General features: G+C 39.7%; 8 protein-coding genes across 8 annotated transcripts; 4 read left to right on the top strand and 4 right to left on the bottom strand.

Moving 5' to 3' along the window:
- Positions 1-958: 958 nt before the first annotated feature.
- Positions 959-3,034, top strand: L201_000675 (uncharacterized protein; the record flags this gene model as incomplete). Its single annotated transcript, XM_066216474.1, has 10 exons — positions 959-1,528; positions 1,608-1,743; positions 1,808-1,937; positions 1,993-2,017; positions 2,070-2,169; positions 2,246-2,276; positions 2,336-2,476; positions 2,546-2,573; positions 2,642-2,840; positions 2,925-3,034. 10 exons carry the CDS (start codon positions 959-961, stop codon positions 3,032-3,034), a joined length of 1,470 nt encoding a protein of 489 aa, XP_066072571.1.
- Positions 3,035-3,196: 162 nt separating this feature from the next.
- L201_000674 (uncharacterized protein) lies at positions 3,197-4,936 on the bottom strand (the record flags this gene model as incomplete). Its single annotated transcript, XM_066216473.1, has 1 exon — positions 3,197-4,936. One exon carries the CDS (start codon positions 4,934-4,936, stop codon positions 3,197-3,199), a length of 1,740 nt encoding a protein of 579 aa, XP_066072570.1.
- Positions 4,937-5,916: 980 nt separating this feature from the next.
- On the top strand, positions 5,917-6,689 carry L201_000673 (uncharacterized protein; the record flags this gene model as incomplete). Its single annotated transcript, XM_066216472.1, has 2 exons — positions 5,917-6,563; positions 6,605-6,689. 2 exons carry the CDS (start codon positions 5,917-5,919, stop codon positions 6,687-6,689), a joined length of 732 nt encoding a protein of 243 aa, XP_066072569.1.
- A 445-nt stretch (positions 6,690-7,134) lies between these two features.
- Positions 7,135-10,288, bottom strand: L201_000672 (uncharacterized protein; the record flags this gene model as incomplete). Its single annotated transcript, XM_066216471.1, has 3 exons — positions 7,135-9,222; positions 9,287-10,103; positions 10,215-10,288. 3 exons carry the CDS (start codon positions 10,286-10,288, stop codon positions 7,135-7,137), a joined length of 2,979 nt encoding a protein of 992 aa, XP_066072568.1.
- A 1,963-nt stretch (positions 10,289-12,251) lies between these two features.
- Positions 12,252-12,596, bottom strand: L201_000671 (uncharacterized protein; the record flags this gene model as incomplete). The annotated part of the gene is made up of 1 exon (XM_066216470.1): positions 12,252-12,596. One exon carries the CDS (start codon positions 12,594-12,596, stop codon positions 12,252-12,254), a length of 345 nt encoding a protein of 114 aa, XP_066072567.1.
- An 895-nt stretch (positions 12,597-13,491) lies between these two features.
- L201_000670 (uncharacterized protein) lies at positions 13,492-14,588 on the top strand (the record flags this gene model as incomplete). The annotated part of the gene is made up of 5 exons (XM_066216469.1): positions 13,492-13,551; positions 13,623-13,868; positions 14,017-14,091; positions 14,186-14,438; positions 14,524-14,588. The coding sequence occupies 5 exons, from the start codon at positions 13,492-13,494 to the stop codon at positions 14,586-14,588; spliced, it is 699 nt and encodes a 232-aa protein (XP_066072566.1).
- Positions 14,589-16,187: 1,599 nt separating this feature from the next.
- L201_000669 (uncharacterized protein) lies at positions 16,188-17,426 on the top strand (the record flags this gene model as incomplete). Its single annotated transcript, XM_066216468.1, has 3 exons — positions 16,188-16,205; positions 16,361-16,441; positions 16,548-17,426. 3 exons carry the CDS (start codon positions 16,188-16,190, stop codon positions 17,424-17,426), a joined length of 978 nt encoding a protein of 325 aa, XP_066072565.1.
- Positions 17,427-17,840: 414 nt separating this feature from the next.
- Positions 17,841-18,999, bottom strand: L201_000668 (uncharacterized protein; the record flags this gene model as incomplete). The annotated part of the gene is made up of 4 exons (XM_066216467.1): positions 17,841-18,000; positions 18,093-18,395; positions 18,466-18,731; positions 18,826-18,999. 4 exons carry the CDS (start codon positions 18,997-18,999, stop codon positions 17,841-17,843), a joined length of 903 nt encoding a protein of 300 aa, XP_066072564.1.
- Positions 19,000-19,382: the final 383 nt, after the last annotated feature.

The raw sequence follows: 19,382 nt of genomic DNA, 5'->3' as shown, positions 1-19,382 counted from the left end.
GAACCCGATATGTGGTACTTATTGCAACTAACATGGTGTGAAATCAGTCGCTCTTTCGCACCACTACGTTTCAGCCAGCTTTGCTACTTTCCACCTTGCAGTAACTGAACAATCAATCTCCACATTGCTGGTAATTCTCGTCAAATCCTCTTAGTCACCTCTTCAACTCTTCAATTGTCCTTCCATCTACTGGACCAACATGATGAACATTTCGAGAATCGAGCACAGATCTGAGCAACGCAGTAAGTCCTAGTAGAAGCACATCTGACTTATGAAGTTGCATTGAGACTGTATGTCGTTGCTCAGCTAAGGACATTTCAGCTTTCTAATCTCATACCGCTCATTAAGCTCGTCAACCTTCGCTCAATGGCCACAGAGCCTATGGAAAACATGCGAATGCAATTCCTGCATTACTGTAGAGGATGTAGTCAGGATGTAACACTCAGACCGGATTAGGGACAGGATACATCGTGAGGTTTTCCCCTCTCTTTTGCACGAGGCGATTAAAACACTTATATCTTTGTGAGTGCTTGTTGGAACAATCGTTCCTAACGAAATTGCGTTTCCAATGCTCGGGATATCCTTTCATAGTTGCTGTAACTGATATTATAACCTTCCTTTGTTTATTTTAGATTATTATGTGGCTTAATCGATTCCCCTTAAATGAAAGGGCGATGAGGCGATCATTTTTCAGGTTTTGCAAGTTTAGCTTGACATGGAAGTCGACAGGCTTTGGTACAGATTCGAGTCAAAAATTGTATGTCCTGTACTAATTCTGAGAGTCGGTGTGATTTATACGTTAGCCTAATTTGATCCGTCAACTTGAATTCTCGATCAGATACATAAGGCTTCAAAGCATATAATTAGCTTATCGATTCCCTCAGTAGCCTGAACTATTCAAATAGCGATACTGTACTCAGATAGCTCGGATTGTAAATCAAGCTCTTCCACATCAAGAATGCGTTATTTAGGTTCATTGGTACTTTTCCTCAGTATAGCAAGTCCAGGATGGGCAGCTGTACATCTGAAATTGACCAAACATGAGAGCTCACATGTTTCAAATCCCGTCAAACGAGCAAAAGTAGCCGGATTGGAAGATAGAGCAATTAATTTGAAAATGACTCCTCATAATAAATCACCTCATTTGGGTAAACGACAGGAATCATCATTGAGTGCAGAAAGCTCAACCGTCGAATCAAGTCAAGCGGAAACCACAGCGGTTTTATCTACTCAAGCCGCTACATCAATCGCTTCCACGACTGTATTTACTTCTTCAGATAGCGCGATATCGCCCTTGTCCACAGGTAGTCAAGTTGACGATTCGCCATCACAGTCAGATACCGCAACGAGCGAGTCACAATCAGCACAACCCAGTGAGAGCCAACAGGGCGGGTTACAATTGCCTGAAGCAAGTAGTACTCAAATAGCCAACAGCCCGATCACTACACTGGATGTAGAAGATACATCGCAGATAGGTACGATATATACTATTGATGTTGGAGTAGAGGGAGTAGAACTTCCTGTTCATGTGAGTAAACTCACCGACGATCCGAGCGTGTATCAAACAAAATATAGCTAATTCTGTGCCCTGATTGATGATGATGTAGATTGATACAGGCTCATCACAATTCTGGGCTGCGCACGAATCATGTAAAGAATGTAAAGAAAATGGTATGACTACAATCAACACTACCTTACCATCTGATTGCGGACAAGACGATAACTACCTAACCATTTACTATGGTACGTTTCCTTCAAATATAGTCTATTGTAAGGGGAATTGTGCTGATTTCGATTATCATTATAGCTATGGGATGGGTCAAAGGTTGTCTTGTCAATACTACTCTTACTTTGGGAGAGGATACTTTATCATCATATCCTATTCTGGCCGTAACTCAAGCCGGAGATGGTTTGGAGAAGTTAGGAGACTATTATAGGTATGGTCTTTCTGCTATTGCTTTTCTCAATCTCGAACTAACTGCCCCTTGATAGTGGACTGATTGGGCTTGCTAGTCATGTAAGCCATTGCTCCTGTTTTGCCCAGGTAGGAACTGACCGATTTCTTTCAGGATGATAGTCCGTCAGTAGTCTCTACACTGTATTCACAAGGAGCGATTCAGGAACCTATCGTCGGATTCTATTTACCGCGTGCAGGAGAGCAGGAAGACAGTGAGTTCTCGATACCCATTTGATTACCCCTGATCTTTGCGGTGATAATTATATACTGATAATTTACTGTTACTAGGCGAGATTACATTTGGAGATCCAACGACTAGGTACGTGTCTGATCTGTCAAGAAATCCATCTGGTTGCGTACTGATATCGACCCTACCAGTGAATACGCAGATCAAAATGCATATGTAACGCTTCCAAGACAAGGAGCAAGTAATGGAAACTATATCGTTAGAATGGATTCTTTCGAAGTAGCAGGATCAGCTACTGTTTTTGGTGGTGCGGATTGTTATCTTGATACAGGGTGAGCGTTAAAAAACACGGAGGGAATTGATACCTATGCGACGAATGTTGCTGACATCCGAGTACGTAGATCTTCGGGAATCGCCATACCTAAAGACGTGAGTTACGATCAGATTGATATAGTCAACTCACCAATCTACTCTACTTACTGTATTTTGCATTACAGCTGTTGTCGCAAGTATATTCATCTGTGTATGGTATAAACTCAGAAGATTCAACTGCAACACCTCCGTGCCAAGCACCTGGAAATATTACCGGATTGCATATTACGTTTGGTGGTAGAAAGTTTGAGGTGCCATATCAAGATCTAGTCTACAAAAGCGATAATTCAACATGTGGTCCAATGCTTTCCAGTTATCAAGGAGGTAAGTGATATGTTTTCCATTTATGAAGTGCTCGCCATAGACAGAATGACTCGCTAAATCACGGTACGAACTGGGCACTATCAGAAACAAGCGACAAGTGGATTTTTGGTGATGCTTTTTTACATAATGTATATCATTCTGTGAATGTTGAAACTGGGGAAGTCAAGATATTTGATTTAAAAGATGGTAAATAAACGGGTAATGACTCAATCGGTGATTTATCAGAGTGGATTAGATAGCTCAAAGGACAATTCTCAAAATGACTATAGTGTATGTGAAGAAAGAGGTGACAATTACAGTTTGTACAGTACATCTATTTAATTATAGATAGTAAGCAATAGGAAAACAATAACAATTTAACGAGGAACGAAGCATTGTTGAGTATTATAAGAAATATCACCTCCTACACCAGTTGACCACCATTTATCTGCGTTTGTTGAATTATGATCTATATTAGGTGGTCTAGCAATGATATATCTTGGACCTTTGGGTGAGGTAGGTAAATTATTTGGATCACCTTCTCTTAACCATGCAATACCATGAGTTCTCATTGCCGGACCTTCTCGATTCCATTTTACTTCTCTTGTAGGTTTAGCAAATCCAGGTGGCATATAGTTTTTCTTGGGAGTTGGAAATTGTACTTGTTCATTATCTGAATTTCCGTCTCTATTTACTTGTGATCCAGAATCTGACCGTGACAGATATTGACTCTCTGGTGTCTTTGGTGTATATGGACGTGAGGCAAATGCTGGATGAGCTTCATCGTCATCATAAAAATGTTCTTCCAATGGTGAAATATATCCTGCTGGTTTTCTATCGAGATCCTTAGACATACTTGATATTCTAGATCGAGCGGTATCGATTTCACGGTCGGGATGTAATCGCGATAAATCTGATTGAGAAGCAATACTACCATTCGTAGACGGTGAAGGGAATGGTCGTGGCTGACTAGAAGAGATAAGTGGCGATGAAGATGCCTGTTTGGGTTTAGGTCTAGTCGGTACTTTATTTATAGTGGTAGATGATCGCCGAGGTAAAGATGCTGAACTAGGTAAAGGTACCAAAGGTATTTCTCCGTGGGGGGATGACAGATGTCTCGCTCGATGTCTGTGTGGCTCATTAGGTGTATGAGAAGAAGCGGTATCATTTGATCCTGATTCTGAAATTCCTGCAGTTGAGTGCCGTCTATGATGAGATGTCTTGGGTGATAAAGACTTCTCTCCGTGCTCAGTAGGTGATTTATCGAGCTCGGATATCCGATTGTCTTTAATTTGTAAATTTAGTCTAGCAAGTCTGTTATTCAGCTGAGCAGATCTATAAAGATCTTCTTCATGACCCTTCTTAGGTTTGGAGGAATGTACATGTGTGTGAGTATGTCTTCTTGGTAGTCCAGGTCGAGTTGGCACTGAATCGACACTACGCTTATCTTCTTTGATTTCCATGACCTTTCTGTAGGGTGAAGAGGTGGGCTTGAGTGGAGCTTCTAGATTCACCTTTCGATAAGGAGAACCGGCTATGGAGGGACTGGCGACGCTATTAGGAGAATGGACTGGACTTGAGAGATTGGAATGCTGTCTTTGTGGAATCGGTATACGATGATCTCCTTGTCGGCCTGAATAAGCTGTAGGAGAAATCGACACTGGACTGTGTGGTATAGAAGGGGAATAATCAAATTCGATAGACGGACTTCTCAACCAACCATCATGTTTAACTGGATCTCTTTTGAGTTTGTTCATATCGATGGAAGTTGGTAATCCTTTTTGATCAGAACTTCTCACGCTACTGGTGCCATCCATACCATAATTAGATCTATCATGTGGAGAGACTAAAGGCCATTGTGATCCAGAGGAAATGATTGATCCGTTCCTCGTTGGAACTTGGCCCATATGATGACCTGGTGTATGGTGCATTGACGGTGGAGTTCTAGCCATTGTCATAGAAAGTGAATTTGACGCTTGATATCCATTACCACTGAGACTTGATGCGCCACTAGCTGATACACGATCTAATCCATTTTCACCATTAGGTAACCATGATCCACCTCGAGAAAGTGGTGGTATGGCACCTGCCATGTATGCTTCTACGTCAATTGGCATTATTGAAGTTCCTTGTACAGTGGGGATGGGGAGGAGGAAAGAAGAGAAAGGGGGGTTCGCAATTTGGATAGATTGTATGATGGTGCGGAGTATAAGTTGTTGGAGAGTGAAATTGAAGGAGTATCGAAATGTCAAAGAGATGTTCAGAAAATAGATTCCTTCAAGTGAGGTATATACACAATATCAGATTATACAAGTACTAATCACATCAAATTGCGTACATGTCTGATTTGGGTACCTAAAAGATAACGGATCGTTCACGTCTTATCGGAAACGAACTTGTTATAACACTCAATTTTGTTAGTCAGTCAATTTACGAATGTACTGGCCAACGTTCCAGATTTAGCACGTAATGCTTCATAATGTTGTTTTCAAAGGATGTAATTGACTCACAATATGGATAGAATGAAAAGAGTTTATTGCCTTCATACCCTTATCTCCAACCGAGGAAAAAGTGCGGTAGATAACACTTACAAAGGACATCTATCAATTCAGTATTATGTACTGTAACGGAAATAGTTGTAATCTTTTTGGATTTATGCATAGTCAGATATATGTTATTTTCACTTGAGCGAGATCTTTCTACTTTTCTTTATTGAGAATGTTGTATAGATACTCTTAAATCATTGCTGAAGAGTACATAGCAAAGTAATGCCATGACATATCTATCAGTTGTGACGCTGTAGGGGAATTTGTCTTACATTACGAGTATGAGTACTGTACATACATATGTATGTGCCACTAACGATCGCTCTTACCTTTGTTTTGCTGAATTTTTGACATAGCCTTCCTATGAAAGGATCTAAACGAGAACAATGATGTAGAAATTATCTTATATATACAGTTCCATACTGTATTTCATACCCTAACTTCTTGTCCTTGAGTCAAGTCCTATTATCCAGATCTGTCCTCATTTTAGGTATTTAGAACTATATTTATATTTCAATCAATAACAACATATACTCGAACAGACATACATCATGAGTGACGGTGGCGATTCAGAAACAGGATCCGGTAGATCAAGCGCATCATCTGATGAAAGAAGAAGGAGAAGAAGACGAAGTAAAAGAAGTAGTAGTGGCGAAAGTGGTGACGAGAGTGGCGGTAGCGGTGGAAGTGACCAAGGTAGTAGTGGTAGCAATGGGGATGGAAGAAGGTCCAAGACTAGATCAAAGTCCAGACCAGGAAATTCAGAATCAGGCTCAGGTGGCTCAAGGAGACCAAGATCGACATCATCTCCTTCTTCATCTCCATCAAGCACAACCTCGGGAGGGGGAGGAGGAGGAGCATTATCAACTTTAAGTAAAATCTCAACATATATGTCAAGAATTACAGATGATACAATAAAATCAGGAGATTTTGATTCAACTCAACAATCAATTGATATGTTACGTGGTTTACAATCAAGTGTACCTACCTTATTAGATAAAGCAGTACAACATTATGCGGAATTAGCTGAAATTGCAAAAAAAGAATATGATGAAAAGTCAAAAGCTGTAGATGCTGTAAAATCAGCTATTTCTACTATATCAACTGATTCAACCACAGCTCCGACAGCTCCGACAGCTCCAACAGATTCTGCTAAAAGTGATGCTTCTACTCAAACTGAGACTGATGCTAAGGCAGAGTCATCAGAGAAAACAGAGAAAAAGTCTGAATCCGATACAGGTGGAGAGAAAAAGAGGAAGGGGGGAAGAAAGAAGAAGAAAAAAAGGGGGAAGAAGGTAAAGCAGAGGCGAAATCGGAAAAATGACCTTTTTCATAGATTCTATTACTTGATTGTGAATCGTTTGCCTATATGCAACATAAATCACTATGAGGCTCGCCATTGAGATCATATATAATATCATCACACGAACATCATATAAGGAATATACTGTATAATTATGACTATAGCAAGATAAAATGTCTTTCAACAACACTGGTATTTAAAGTAAACTCGGAAAAGGCTATAACGTATATAAGAAACTATTCAGATATTCAAGAAAGCCGAAAAAAATAATGTTACAATAGTGGGATGAGAAGGGGAATGATATAGTATAAATTGTGTGTATATAATACGGTATAAATAATGATGAAAGCAAAATCAAAGCAATATAAAGACAAAATACTGAGTAGCAAGGTAAGGCTGCGGCAGGGTAAGGCCAATCGTCCTTAAACTGGATAAAAACAAATTATCTGGGTGTTCTCTATTTCTTCTATAAACTGACATCCCTTCTTTTTCTTGGTGAACCACCACTGTCTAATAACATTGCATATCTTGTAGGATCTGTAGAAGGCATAGGTGATCTAATTGAACCGGTATTTCCACCTGAATGAGTTGGCGAACCAGTTAAATGATCTTTCAATCTATCCAAAACACCTCCAACTTCCCACATGGGTGTGGATAATAAAGCACTAGCTGAAGGTGGAGGTAGAGCAGGTGAACCACCGAAAAACATTGGAGTTTTGGATAAACTTGGTGTTCTAAGATGTTGTATTCTAGGTGTTTTATCTGTGGCTGCTGATGATCTACTAACAGGTGTTTTTGGTGGTGCTCTAGGTGAATTATGATGATGTATTTGTTTAAGAGGTAAAGAATAACCATCATCTTCTTGAACTAATGTTCTTGTACGTGGTGGAGGTGCTTTAGGCTTGAAATCAAATGCTGCATCTAAAGTCAATCGAGCAGGTGACGATTCCCTTGAATGATTTTCTGCCATATCATCATGTGTCCACGTCTGCTGTAATGCTGAAGGATGATGAGTGGATCGAGTGATGGTGGAAGGCATAGGTGAAGAACCAGGAGAAGAAGACGTCTGTATAAGAGCAGGAGTTTTGAACGCACTTGACATGATCTTGCTGTTGGATGTCGGTCGTTCTCGTTCTGGTGTAATAAACGAGTCATCCAATTCTTTGATGTGCGTCGAGGTTTCTTGAGGTATAGGATGTATTGGTGCTAGAGGTTCAGCTACTCTGACTCTCTTTGCGGAAGTGAAAACATTATCATCGTCTATTTCTAATGGTCGTCGCTTCTCCTTTCGTTCAAACCTGGGTGGCATCATCATACCATTTCGAGCCATTTGCTCATCTCGCTTTTTAAGGGGATCAACAGGAGTAACATCTACTGGTGCAGGATCTGGAAGCTCAGGTTCTATGGGTAAGAACTCCCCTTCATCCTCCTCAAATTCGATGGACTCTGAAGAACCTTGACCGTTCAACGGGGGAGGTTCAAGCAATTTGGGTTTAAGTTTCGGCGTGGTAGAGTCTTCTTCCGCTATCGGCGTCGATGATCCAGCTAAATCTTGGAGGGAATCTTCCCGTTGAAGAGGTACTTCAGTCAAGACGGAAGAGGTTCGGAGCATCTCAGTTGATCCCTCTTCATCATCTTCGTCTTTAGCTGCCAACTTTCTGCCTTTCTTTCCTTTCTTGGGTATGTAAATTTTTCCCTCTCTGGCAGCTTTCTCCATAGCTTCATTCTCTTTCGCTTTCTCGTGCAATGTCTGTCGACACACACCATGGTGAGGATGGGATGATGGGAAGTTCTTGATAAACTTGTCTTCGGCTGGCCAATGACATTTCTCATCTTCATGAATAACCCAAATACCACCTTTACCTGGAGGGAACATTTCGGTACGCGGTATAGTCTCGAACATCTTGTGTATAGAGAGATTGTGCCTGACTGAATTTCGCCAAGCGCCATCACCGTTCTTGAAGAAAGGATAAGCGGTTTCCACATATCGATAAATGTGTTCAAGTGAAAGACCGCCTGCTTTACATCGGAGAATAGCTTGTCCGATGATACAAGCGAAAGATGGACCAGGTCTTTCCATAGGTCGTGGTCCGGGAGGCACACCTTCTACTCCAGGATCTTCAGCAACTTTGGCGAATTTAGCGGAAGTTCTACCGCCAGTCGCAGTGGATTTCGGTATTTGTTTGATTTGTCGAGGTAATTGGCCCGCAGATTTCTTTTCCTCTAGATGCATTTTCATCATTGCTCGTGAATTTGAAGGACCTCGAGTAGGTGATTCATGTTCATCTTCACTATCGTCGGCATCTTGCTGCTTGATTTGCTGATGACGTGCTGATCGAACACTTATATCGCTCATACTGGATATGCTGGATGACGCTGTAGCTGTAGAGGCCACGGATGTTGCCGAGGAGTGAACATGATTAGGGTAACCAAGCTTGTGACCGTTCTGGGGCGTTATCATGTGGGTCTCGCGGTGAGGTGAAAACCGTTGAGGATGCATTGGAGCTGGCCCAAGTGCTCGAGCAGGAGATATTCCTTGTCCAGTAGGGTTGAACTGAGGGAATGATGGTATCAACATAAATTTAACTCAGAACACGAGGTTGAAATATATAACTTACTGCTGGGTCGAAAGCTGATAAATCCCAGGACATGTCCATATTCTCCTGTTGAGGCGGTAAAGGTTGCATGTGTTGTCTAACTAACGGACTACCATTCGCTCCTTGAGGTACGGGATCAAAGATATCTCCACCGATATGTGGACTGGCAGATCGTGATGGTCCATGTAAGGAAGCATGTCTAGATAATGCGCTTGGTCTTTGGTTAGGAACTGGCATAGACTGACGTTGCACCATTGCTGGTCTACCTTGTTGAGCATTTTGTCTTTGTCGACCGATAGGTAAAGGTTGATAGTGCTGAGGCTGGGGATGGCCTAAGATAGGCATAGTGTTATTTCTGTGTAATTGAGGTGCCATTCTTGCCATGTTCATTTGATCGGTTGGGGAGACTAGATGATTTTGTTGAAGTTGCATTTGACCCATACTTGGAGATACAGACATTTGACCGTATACTTCAAAATGTGCTGGTAGATATGGTGTATTGGTGTCATCTTCAGGTAAGAATGGTGAAAATCCTGTATCGTCAAAATCATTTGGTGATGGTGTAACCCTCATAGGTGTCTTGCCTGCTCCACGGTGAGATGTATTTGAATTGATAGCCATAACGTTTCCCGGATGACCATGCATGGGAATAGCTATCCTACCTTGAGCAACCTGATGCCCTGCATAAGGTGCTATCATTTGACCTTGAAATTCTCCACCATACGAATTGTAAGGTTGGATATGTTCATCTGGTACAATCTGTTCACGAGTGTAATATATGGGTTGATATGAGGTCGAAGCTGAAGGTGTAGGAGAAAAAGTATGTACACGTCCCATTCTACATGGTAGATTACTTGGGTAAGCATTCGAATACGATAGATATGATGATGGACGATACTTGATAGCATGGATTGGTTGTAGGGTGAAGAGGCTGTAGCAATTGACTTACGATTCACCGCCCATCATGTTTGATCCTAATCCAGAAGGTCTACTATGCGATGTTGATGTAGATGGACGAGACATTAAATCATTCAATTGGATATAGTGTGATTATAAGAAGGAGTATGAATTGTGAGACTAGCTCCCGAAGATCTGAATCTAATCCTCCTTTTGCCGTCAAGGTTTCCTTTGGTGATTAACTTCTAAGTTTTGATTAACCCGACCTGCGGGTGGGTGAAGAAGGGCTTGTCCAAGATATACTATTTCAACCGAGACAAACGATTTCAATCAATGTTGAACTATAAAATATGATATCGATATGATATAAATTAGCTAATTCATCATATACTGACAATGAATGAGTGGAATGAAAGACGCGCACTTACAAATTTGACTATAAGATATCCCTTTGATGTCCTGTCTCTACTCTTTTCTCAAAAAGTGGATACAGTGAAGTTGTTGGAGCTGAGTATTGTACAGGTCGAAGGTAAAGGGCTCGTCGACTTTGAGGTAATCTAATGTTAAAAGCTACAGTATGGATTTTCAATTGGAGAATGAAAAGAGATGAATATGAAAAGTACCCAATGGATGAGAAAGAAAATCACAAAAGTATAGTAGAAGTAGAAGAAATCCAGGATAAATGAAAAATGATAATTCACGCGTCCTGATATTTTTAACCTTTACCTTTGTACCGGATGGATCGGGTGCACGTCTAATGGGATATATACCGTTGGTGATGTCACTGTGAGTGAATATACAGCAATTGAAAGACAGTCAAAGCGTTCTTTGATCCTTTTCTATTTTCTAATGTTGGTAACGAAGACGATATTGATGAAGGAATGCTAGGTGTCAACAGACAAAGTATTGATAGGTAGGACGATGAAGATAGATGGTGTCTGAATGGGAATGCAACTGAATGTATGGGTTGTATGGGATGAATGTATAGAGTCTGTATGGATTTCGCGTCCTACTCTGCTACATGAGGCTAGAGAAAAAGGAAAAGAGAGAAAATGGAAGACGCGACTGTTCTTCATATCCCAATCCATTACTTAATTTGTTTCTCTCTTTTTACTATAAGTAGTAATTTCATATCAAATAGACCTCATGATCCGTGTCATGATTCAATCGACTTTCGGCGTTTTAATCGATGTGGCACAATGCTTTCCAGCGTTAGACGCGTCTTATGCTTTTGTGGTCGATCAGGAAAGATTAGAACCAGTAAAAGTAAATGAGTTTTTCAGGTTTTCAAGTCGTAAACAAGGTTTGTGCTCTTTGATGTGAACATTGAAAAGTTCTATGGGATATGTATGGTGGCTTGGGGCAGATCGAATGAAACGAAACGTACTTTTTTATTTTAGAAAAGTGGAGCACTTCCAATACCTTACAAGTCCTCCTCAAGTCTTCCGTTCTGAATATTTCGCAATAATGATTCTTAAAATAATACACGGCGATCTTCTTGCCCAAACTTTACATGCGAAATTCTTTTAACGTACCTTTCTCGGCGACGCTGGAAAGGAGGAACTGAAAAAGATTTTATATTCGCGTCTCTACTATCAGATTCACGCACGGACATTCTATCGACGTTAAAAGTAGTTTCTGAGGGTATTAACCTTAACAGCAGTACCACTATTGAGTTTTGTACACAATTCACTTGGCAGGTCAGGCATCTCGGCTGTACCATTCCGTACGATTCCACTTATGGAATACACGATCCATTCCAGTCGTGATGCGAGTCATGCAGCAGCATACAGTCCGGAAAAAGATTGGATGAGGAAAAGCGCCATACATATTCTGTATAATCGCTTCGCTATGTATGGAAATGTCCGTATAAAGCCTGAGTCTACCATATCCCGTCTATATATCTACCTGATCTCGATGCTGTTTAGAAACGGATCTACCGGTTTCTCTTTATCGTTCGAACTAGAATGAGTTGGTCACTCCAAAATTCTGTCAGCTCACAATACAAATAAGTATGAGAAGAAAAGACTACTGTGAATCAAGTTGTAACTCACTTATGACCAGAGATAGATGAGCGATACGAATACCCTTAAGAGTTAGAGTCGGAAGCTATATAAGCAGGTTTACCAACATCTAAGACTCTTCTTCTTTCTCTTCTTCTAACGTCAGAAGTCATTTGATTCGATTCTTCACATTGATCAGAAGGTTTAGTTGAACCTTCGGTTGGGAAACCAATAATCACTTTTGTACTTGATGCACTTGATAATTTAGATGATTGAGCTTCGTATAAATCCCTTGCTACTTTCATATCACATCCTGAAAGTTGTTCTGTAGGCCGTTGCTCAGCTGAAATAGAAGAAGAAGAAGCTTGTTGTGCTGTTACGCTGGATAAGAATAAGGGCAGTAAGGTGATGAAGATAGTCTTCAGTTGCATATTCGGAAGATTGGAGTACAAGCGGTAGTACGTGTAGAAAATACGATAGTAATTATGTGGGTGATCAGTCGAGTTGATGGTGTGAAGTCTTTGATGAACTCCTTGATTTCTTTGCGGAAAGGTAAACTTTTCGTGTATATATATATATTCGCTTGCCTGACTGCTACGTCTTAGTGCTATCTTCCCTTTGTTCTGCACCAAAACAGACGATCTTCCCACATCCAGCTATTGATTAGTCCTTTTGATGATGCAATCAACCCAGAAACCTCATTTGAAACTTTGTAAGGGATCCCTTGAATTTACTATGTCTGAAGGATGCTGTACGGTCATTATCGTTCCATACGCTCAGCATTAATCTCGTCTAAAGGTGGGTCGGTGAGTGTTCACCAATCTTATCCTTTCTCTTCAGCTGACGTTCATTGAGTTGGAGGTGATTTAAGGTAGATCAAATAGCGATAAGATAAAAACGCTTATTGCTGATGAGCAATACGATTTTACAGATTACATCAGATTGATTATCTCAGAATTGTGGAGGTGATTTTCGAGGTACTCACCATATACACTGTATGACTACCGTACACTCACACACCGTAAAAATCGGAGTAGCGGCAATTGCCTCCACTCAATCCACATGCATCTAGAAAACGTCATATCAGATCACTCAGCGAAAGCGATAATGGAAGCAAAAAAGTTCCCACTTTTATGTGCTCACAAGGAATGTTTTCGTACTACTTTACTGACTAAGCTCGTTAGAAGTAGCTCAAGAACTACAAACGTATAAATACCAAAGAAGAAATATCGCACTGAAAGTTTCTCCTTTTCGTCTCACTTAATCAAACAATCTCAATATCGTTTCTCGCCACATCAAATTAGAAGAAAATACAATTTAAACAATATGTCCAAAGGAACTATTTTATTTATCTTCACTTCAGCGGATAAAGTTTTAGATGGTCAAGTGAGTTTGTGTTTTGGTGATATGATTTAGGATCATAAAGCTGACCGTTGTTCGATATTCTAATCAAATAGGAAACAGGATGGTATTTACCTGAAGCAGCTCATCCATATTATGAACTTCATAACGATTTCAACATCGAAGCTGCTTCAACAAAAGGAGGTGTAGTACCTTTAGATGAAAATTCTAAAAAGATGTTTACAGATGAAGAATCAGTTAAATTCTTGAAGGATCCAAAAGCTCAAGAATTAGTCAAAAACACCAAAAAGATTAGTGAAGTTAACGCAAAGGACTATGTAGCTATTTTCGTTGTTGGTGGGGTGAGTTTAGTTCTTTACACTTCACTAAAATATTTTATCAAGCGATCACCCAATATGTATACTCTAAATATGAGGAGAAAACTTGGTTATTGACCGAATTAATGGAGGTGTCCGAAAGCTGACTTCTTTATTCCGTCGCTGATCGCAGCACGGTCCACTTATCGATCTTGCACCAAGTAAAGAATTCGCTAAACTCGTTGAAGATTTCTACAATGCTAAAAAGGTTAGTATCAACTCCAGACATTATCCTTAAGGGCAAACTTTCATCTACCAGAGAAAAACAAGCTGATAGAGTGTATTCTCGTTCATCTTTTTAGGTCGTTTCAGCAGTCTGTCACGGACCAGCAGCATTAGTAGGAGCCAAGAAACGAGGTACAGATGAATCTATATTTAACGGTATTGAAGCTACAGTATTTTCAAACGCTGAAGAAGCCCAAACACCATATAACGATTTTGAAAAAACCTTACCTTTCAGTCCTGAAGATAAGTTGAAAGAATTAGGCGCAAAATTCGTTAAAGCAGATGAACCATGGGGTGTTAAAGTTGTTTACGATGGTGGTGTCTTGACTGGTGAGTGAAATCTCTTGTAACTTCATTCGGTTCCCTCATTGTTGGCAAAATATCAATCAAATACTAATCACATATCAATGAATAGGCCAAAACCCAGCTTCAGCAGGACCATTGGGTAACAAACTTAAAGAAATCCTCCTTTCAGCATAAGTCAAAACATATTGTAGCCATATATACAGAAACGGAAATGTATCTATTTCAAATCAATCAGAACTAAGGCTCTCGGCAACTACTCATAACAGCGCTCATGCTCATCACAGCACCGACAAAGCCGCACATCACGGATGACCAAGGGGTAACTAAGGGGTACAGTCCAAAAGGAACCAAGCAAAATATTGATTTCATCTGATCCGCATGGACCCTTTCCGGCCGGAACAAGTGACGAAATAGTTTACTCACCTTTTCATACTAGTGCCGCCTTGTAAAACACGGCGCTTCACCCGATCAAGAAACGGGTGTTGATCATATTTCATCTACTGAGTTATCATGCCAATCTGAAGATCCATGAACGCAAATGCATACACATACATGCGATCGTCTGAATTTGAAACGTCTAATCAGACATGATGTTGTGGTGCGCATGGAAAGGGTTTAACCGAGATATGGAAATATCTCATCATGAGTGCTTTTGTTTTTATCCAGCTGGTATTTTGGTTTGACCTAAGACTGATTTTTGATAAAGACGAGTTGTTCTATCAGAGCTTATAGATTACATTTGATCTATCACGTTTAATCTAGGTGTTGATGAATCAAACAACTTTTTGGAGATTCTTACTAATCCTATTCGGATTTCAAGAAAAGGTACTTCGGATTTGATGGTTAAAAACCCAAACAATCGATCATCTCGGGGATGAAACGCTTTTATCTCTGATCGCACTATACCACACTCCCTTGTACTATGATCTTCTTTTGCGCCCCACCACGACGAAGAATTCGACTCCTTTAGGCTTCAGTGTGGATATCCCAAGCTTTCCTGCTTTTTAGTAACTTAGGTAGGCAAGTTTAGGCGAAAAATTAACAGTCCGATCAAAGCGATATAGAAAATCAAAACTTAAATTGGTATTTGAGGTACAAAGCGTTTTTAGTGATTGATCAACGCTTTTTTCATCCGATGTTGAATGATATATGAACGTTTCACTTTCTTAGATACCAATCAATTCATGCAACAACAAACGAAAATTTCCAACAGATGATACAATCGCACAGCCTTTCTATATGTAAGTAGTAGCATAGAATCAACTCATCTCCGAATCCACTAAAGGAAGGCCATGTTGTATTCTTTTCTCATACAGTGACTTACATATAAACCATCGGTAGTTGTAACATATTTTGTCGGGAAATGTTCACAAATAAAGTTCATGCGAAAGGATGATACCCCCTCACTACTGATGATTGCAGGTTCCTAAACCACATTGACAATCTTAAGAGTTCTTTGCTCATCAAAAGCCTACACGGTCAGCATGGTTAAATCGTTATCATATAAGCATGAAGGAATGGATTTCTTTTCGGAATGGTTTCCTTTCCCCCCTTTGGGGTTAGCCCGTAAATCTATTTCGCTATCGACCTCATCATTATCCACTACATAACAATCATCATAAGACGTTAAGAAATAACACACAAACTCTGGCTTGCGATACTGTACTTCTCGGACAACCATTACAATCTCGCCAATATTATCAAATCGCCACTGATCGCATCTGCTCATCTTCAAATATTCTATTAATTCATGTACACAAACGAAATTCAAATATGATGATCTTCGTTGGCGTGAGTAGTAGCCAGATCCGGTTTTCCGATTAACATGATTATCTGGAATATGACGATTGGATCCTTTGGGAACTAAAGCCAAATCCTATAATATGTTTTTGGTGCAACCACCTGAACATGACATACGGTACTGACATTAGCGATCCGCTTTATAGACCGAATACAAAGGTGGAAGACAATTTCACGTCTGGTTGAACGATCGAGCCACAACCGAAGATTTGATTGAAGCTATATCGGTGAGTGCGGTGTACATTTATAGTCTGACAGTTTCAACAATTCGATTATTTCATACCGAATAAGCTGATCGACTTGAATTTAAAATGTTTACTTCCCATTTAATAGGTTCATGAAAAAATATCTTCATCATCATTCATAATCCAACATCCTCATATTCCAATCTTACCTAATATTAAATTGATTGAACAAGGTTTGATAGATTTTAGTGTAGTACATCTATATTTATTAGAAGATTTAAGATTGAAAGAAATCAAACGTAAAGAAGAATTAAAAAAAGAATATGAAGAAAGAGGTAGATATTTATCAAAAAAAGATGGTAAATTAAAATTAAGACGTAGAACAAGAAAAGCTTTATTATTTCATAAAAAACAAAAACAGCAAGAAAAAAGAGGTAATGGTTTTTTACCTTGTTTTAAAGAATTTGAAAAAGTTTTAACAGAAAATAATAATAACAACAATAAACATTTGGATCTGATATCTTCTTCTTCTTCTTCAATGGGATTTTCTAAAATTTCTATCTCAAATCTTAGTAGTGATTCAACTAATCAACATCATAAAGATGGTATTTCAGAACCCTTGATTAATACCTCAAGAAATCAAAAGAGTTTATTGACTTCTCGACCACTAAAAAGAAGATCATCAAATTACAATCATCACAAGCAACACTCCTTCAATTTATGGAAAAATGGTAACTCTCCTTTAATTCCCTCTACGTCTACTTCAACATCCTCCAATAAACCCTTGCCTGCCACAGCAGATTCTTCAATATCACACACCACTAGAACTATATCTTCCACATCATCTGATTATCGACATTCTCAATGCTCACCATCATCACCATCTTCATCTTATTCGTCTTCAACTGCCCGTGTACTTTTATCCTCATACGCGAAGAACTCGGGTCAATATCGAGAGATTACACCTACGCTTCCACAATATCCTAGCCAACTTCCTAGTCCTAGAAGACCTTGGGAAGAGCGGTAGACTAAGATATATCAATTCGAGAATACTCAGTTACCTAAATTAAATGTCCAGTGGTATTCCTGACAATGTATAATAAAAGCAAGCTTGAGATTGTCAACAATGTTAAAGGTTAGTATTATCTACTGTGAACATACAGCAAACCCGCCCGACCAGGAGTTGTGATTGAAAAAACGGGTTTCGAGGTCGAAGAAAACACTTTCGAACGGATTTAAAATCAAGATTAGCACAGACTGATAGTTGAAAAGTCCAAGAACACCATAACGCTTTGTTATAACGATGTCTCCTGGGTTTAGTGGCTTTCTGCTTCAGAATTACTGTATAGTAGATTTCATTATGTCGATAAAGCTGGAATGTCGTAATTAGGAATTAATCCACATACAAATGATGCATCCCTGTTTGTCTGTTTTGATGACTCTAATCCCGTATGCGCTGTTCTGCATAATCTAAAACCCTATTCACATAATCACCCAAGACTGGTCTAGATTCTATGGCATTCTTTAGTATCGAGGATGAGGATATTGTATATACAACATATAAATGGGAAGCTACGAGAGCATCTATGGATGTAGGGTATCTGATTTCAATCTCGGTAATCAGCTTCACTCCGTGTTGCAAAGTTTGAGAGTTACAAGGAATGGACAATATAAGAGTCATGAATATACTCACTTTGAACCGTACAACCATCCCCTCTCACCATTATCTTCTATTATAGTTTCAATTACATCTAAAGCCTCTACTCCTTTCCTGATCAATTCATCCGTATCTATATCTCTAGAATCACCAGTCAAGGATGCTGGTAAAGGTGTATTCAAGCCTGCTGATAACGGTGGTGGTATAGGGAACAATAAATGGAAATTTGATGGTTGTTTGGGTAACGAAGCTAGATATGCTGGTAACAAATTACCTAAAATCAAATGTGATAAAGCTAATGCTTGATCATATTTCTCTTGTGAAGGTAACCCTTGTATCCTATTTAGATTATCATCAGTACGATGAGATTTTTATGTTCAGTAATGTTCAATAGAGAACGTCAACTTACTCTTTACCTTTACCTTTTAACGGATAAGTACTTTCTAACCAAGATCGAATTTCATCTGTAGGTAATAATCTATCTTGATTCAGTATATGTAATGTAGGTAGTTTACCACCTGGTGCAGATTTTTCATTTGTCCAAGGTCGGAACGTCACTGGGACTTGTGATGACGTTTCACGCAGTAAAAATAATAGTTGAGTACGAAGTGATGAAGGTGAAGAAGATGCCCATGTACGCGAGTGTGATTGTGAGGTCGATGATGGTGGATGAACCTAATTAGACTGTTAGCTGCTATGGTGATATATATATATATATAGATATATATATATAGCTGAGAATCTGATAAATGGCAGGGTACGGACTCACCCATAATTCGACAGAGTGTTCAGGTCCATCTCTAGCTCGTACCTTCCATTCTACTTCATCTTCTTGATCCAAAATCACTAAAGGGAATTTTGAATAGAACGATTTAACCCACTGTGGCGCAGTTAATACTGATTTTCCTGTTGTAGCAGGTTGCTGAACTGTTGCTGCTGCCATGGTGAATCGTCCTTGCGGTTTTGTTCAATTGGAAGGTTGCCGTTGTTGCTGTGTGATACAATCAACATGATCACTGTCTTTCCAACATCGATGTGCTCTCTCCGTCGCTGTACGAAGCAAGCTTCTTGTTAACTTTCTGAAGTGGAGGAAGACGTAACATATCACTTATATGTAAGGGGAATAAATAAGTTAACCCCCCTCCCCCCGCGCAGGTAGAGAGATGGCTCGGACCGGGTAATGGATTCATGATATGTGATATGGCACAACAGGGGCAAACAGGGGATAATGATGATGACGTTGAGCTTACACCTTACAACCACTAGCTCAACTTGCATATTAGTCCATCCTAAACCACATGTTAATGTTCATCTTCTGACTGCGTT

Source organism: Kwoniella dendrophila, chromosome 1, assembly GCF_036810415.1.
Source record: "Kwoniella dendrophila CBS 6074 chromosome 1, complete sequence".
In the NCBI taxonomy this organism is placed as follows: Eukaryota; Fungi; Basidiomycota; class Tremellomycetes; order Tremellales; family Cryptococcaceae; genus Kwoniella; species Kwoniella dendrophila.
This window is presented reverse-complemented; position numbering and strand designations above follow the sequence as displayed.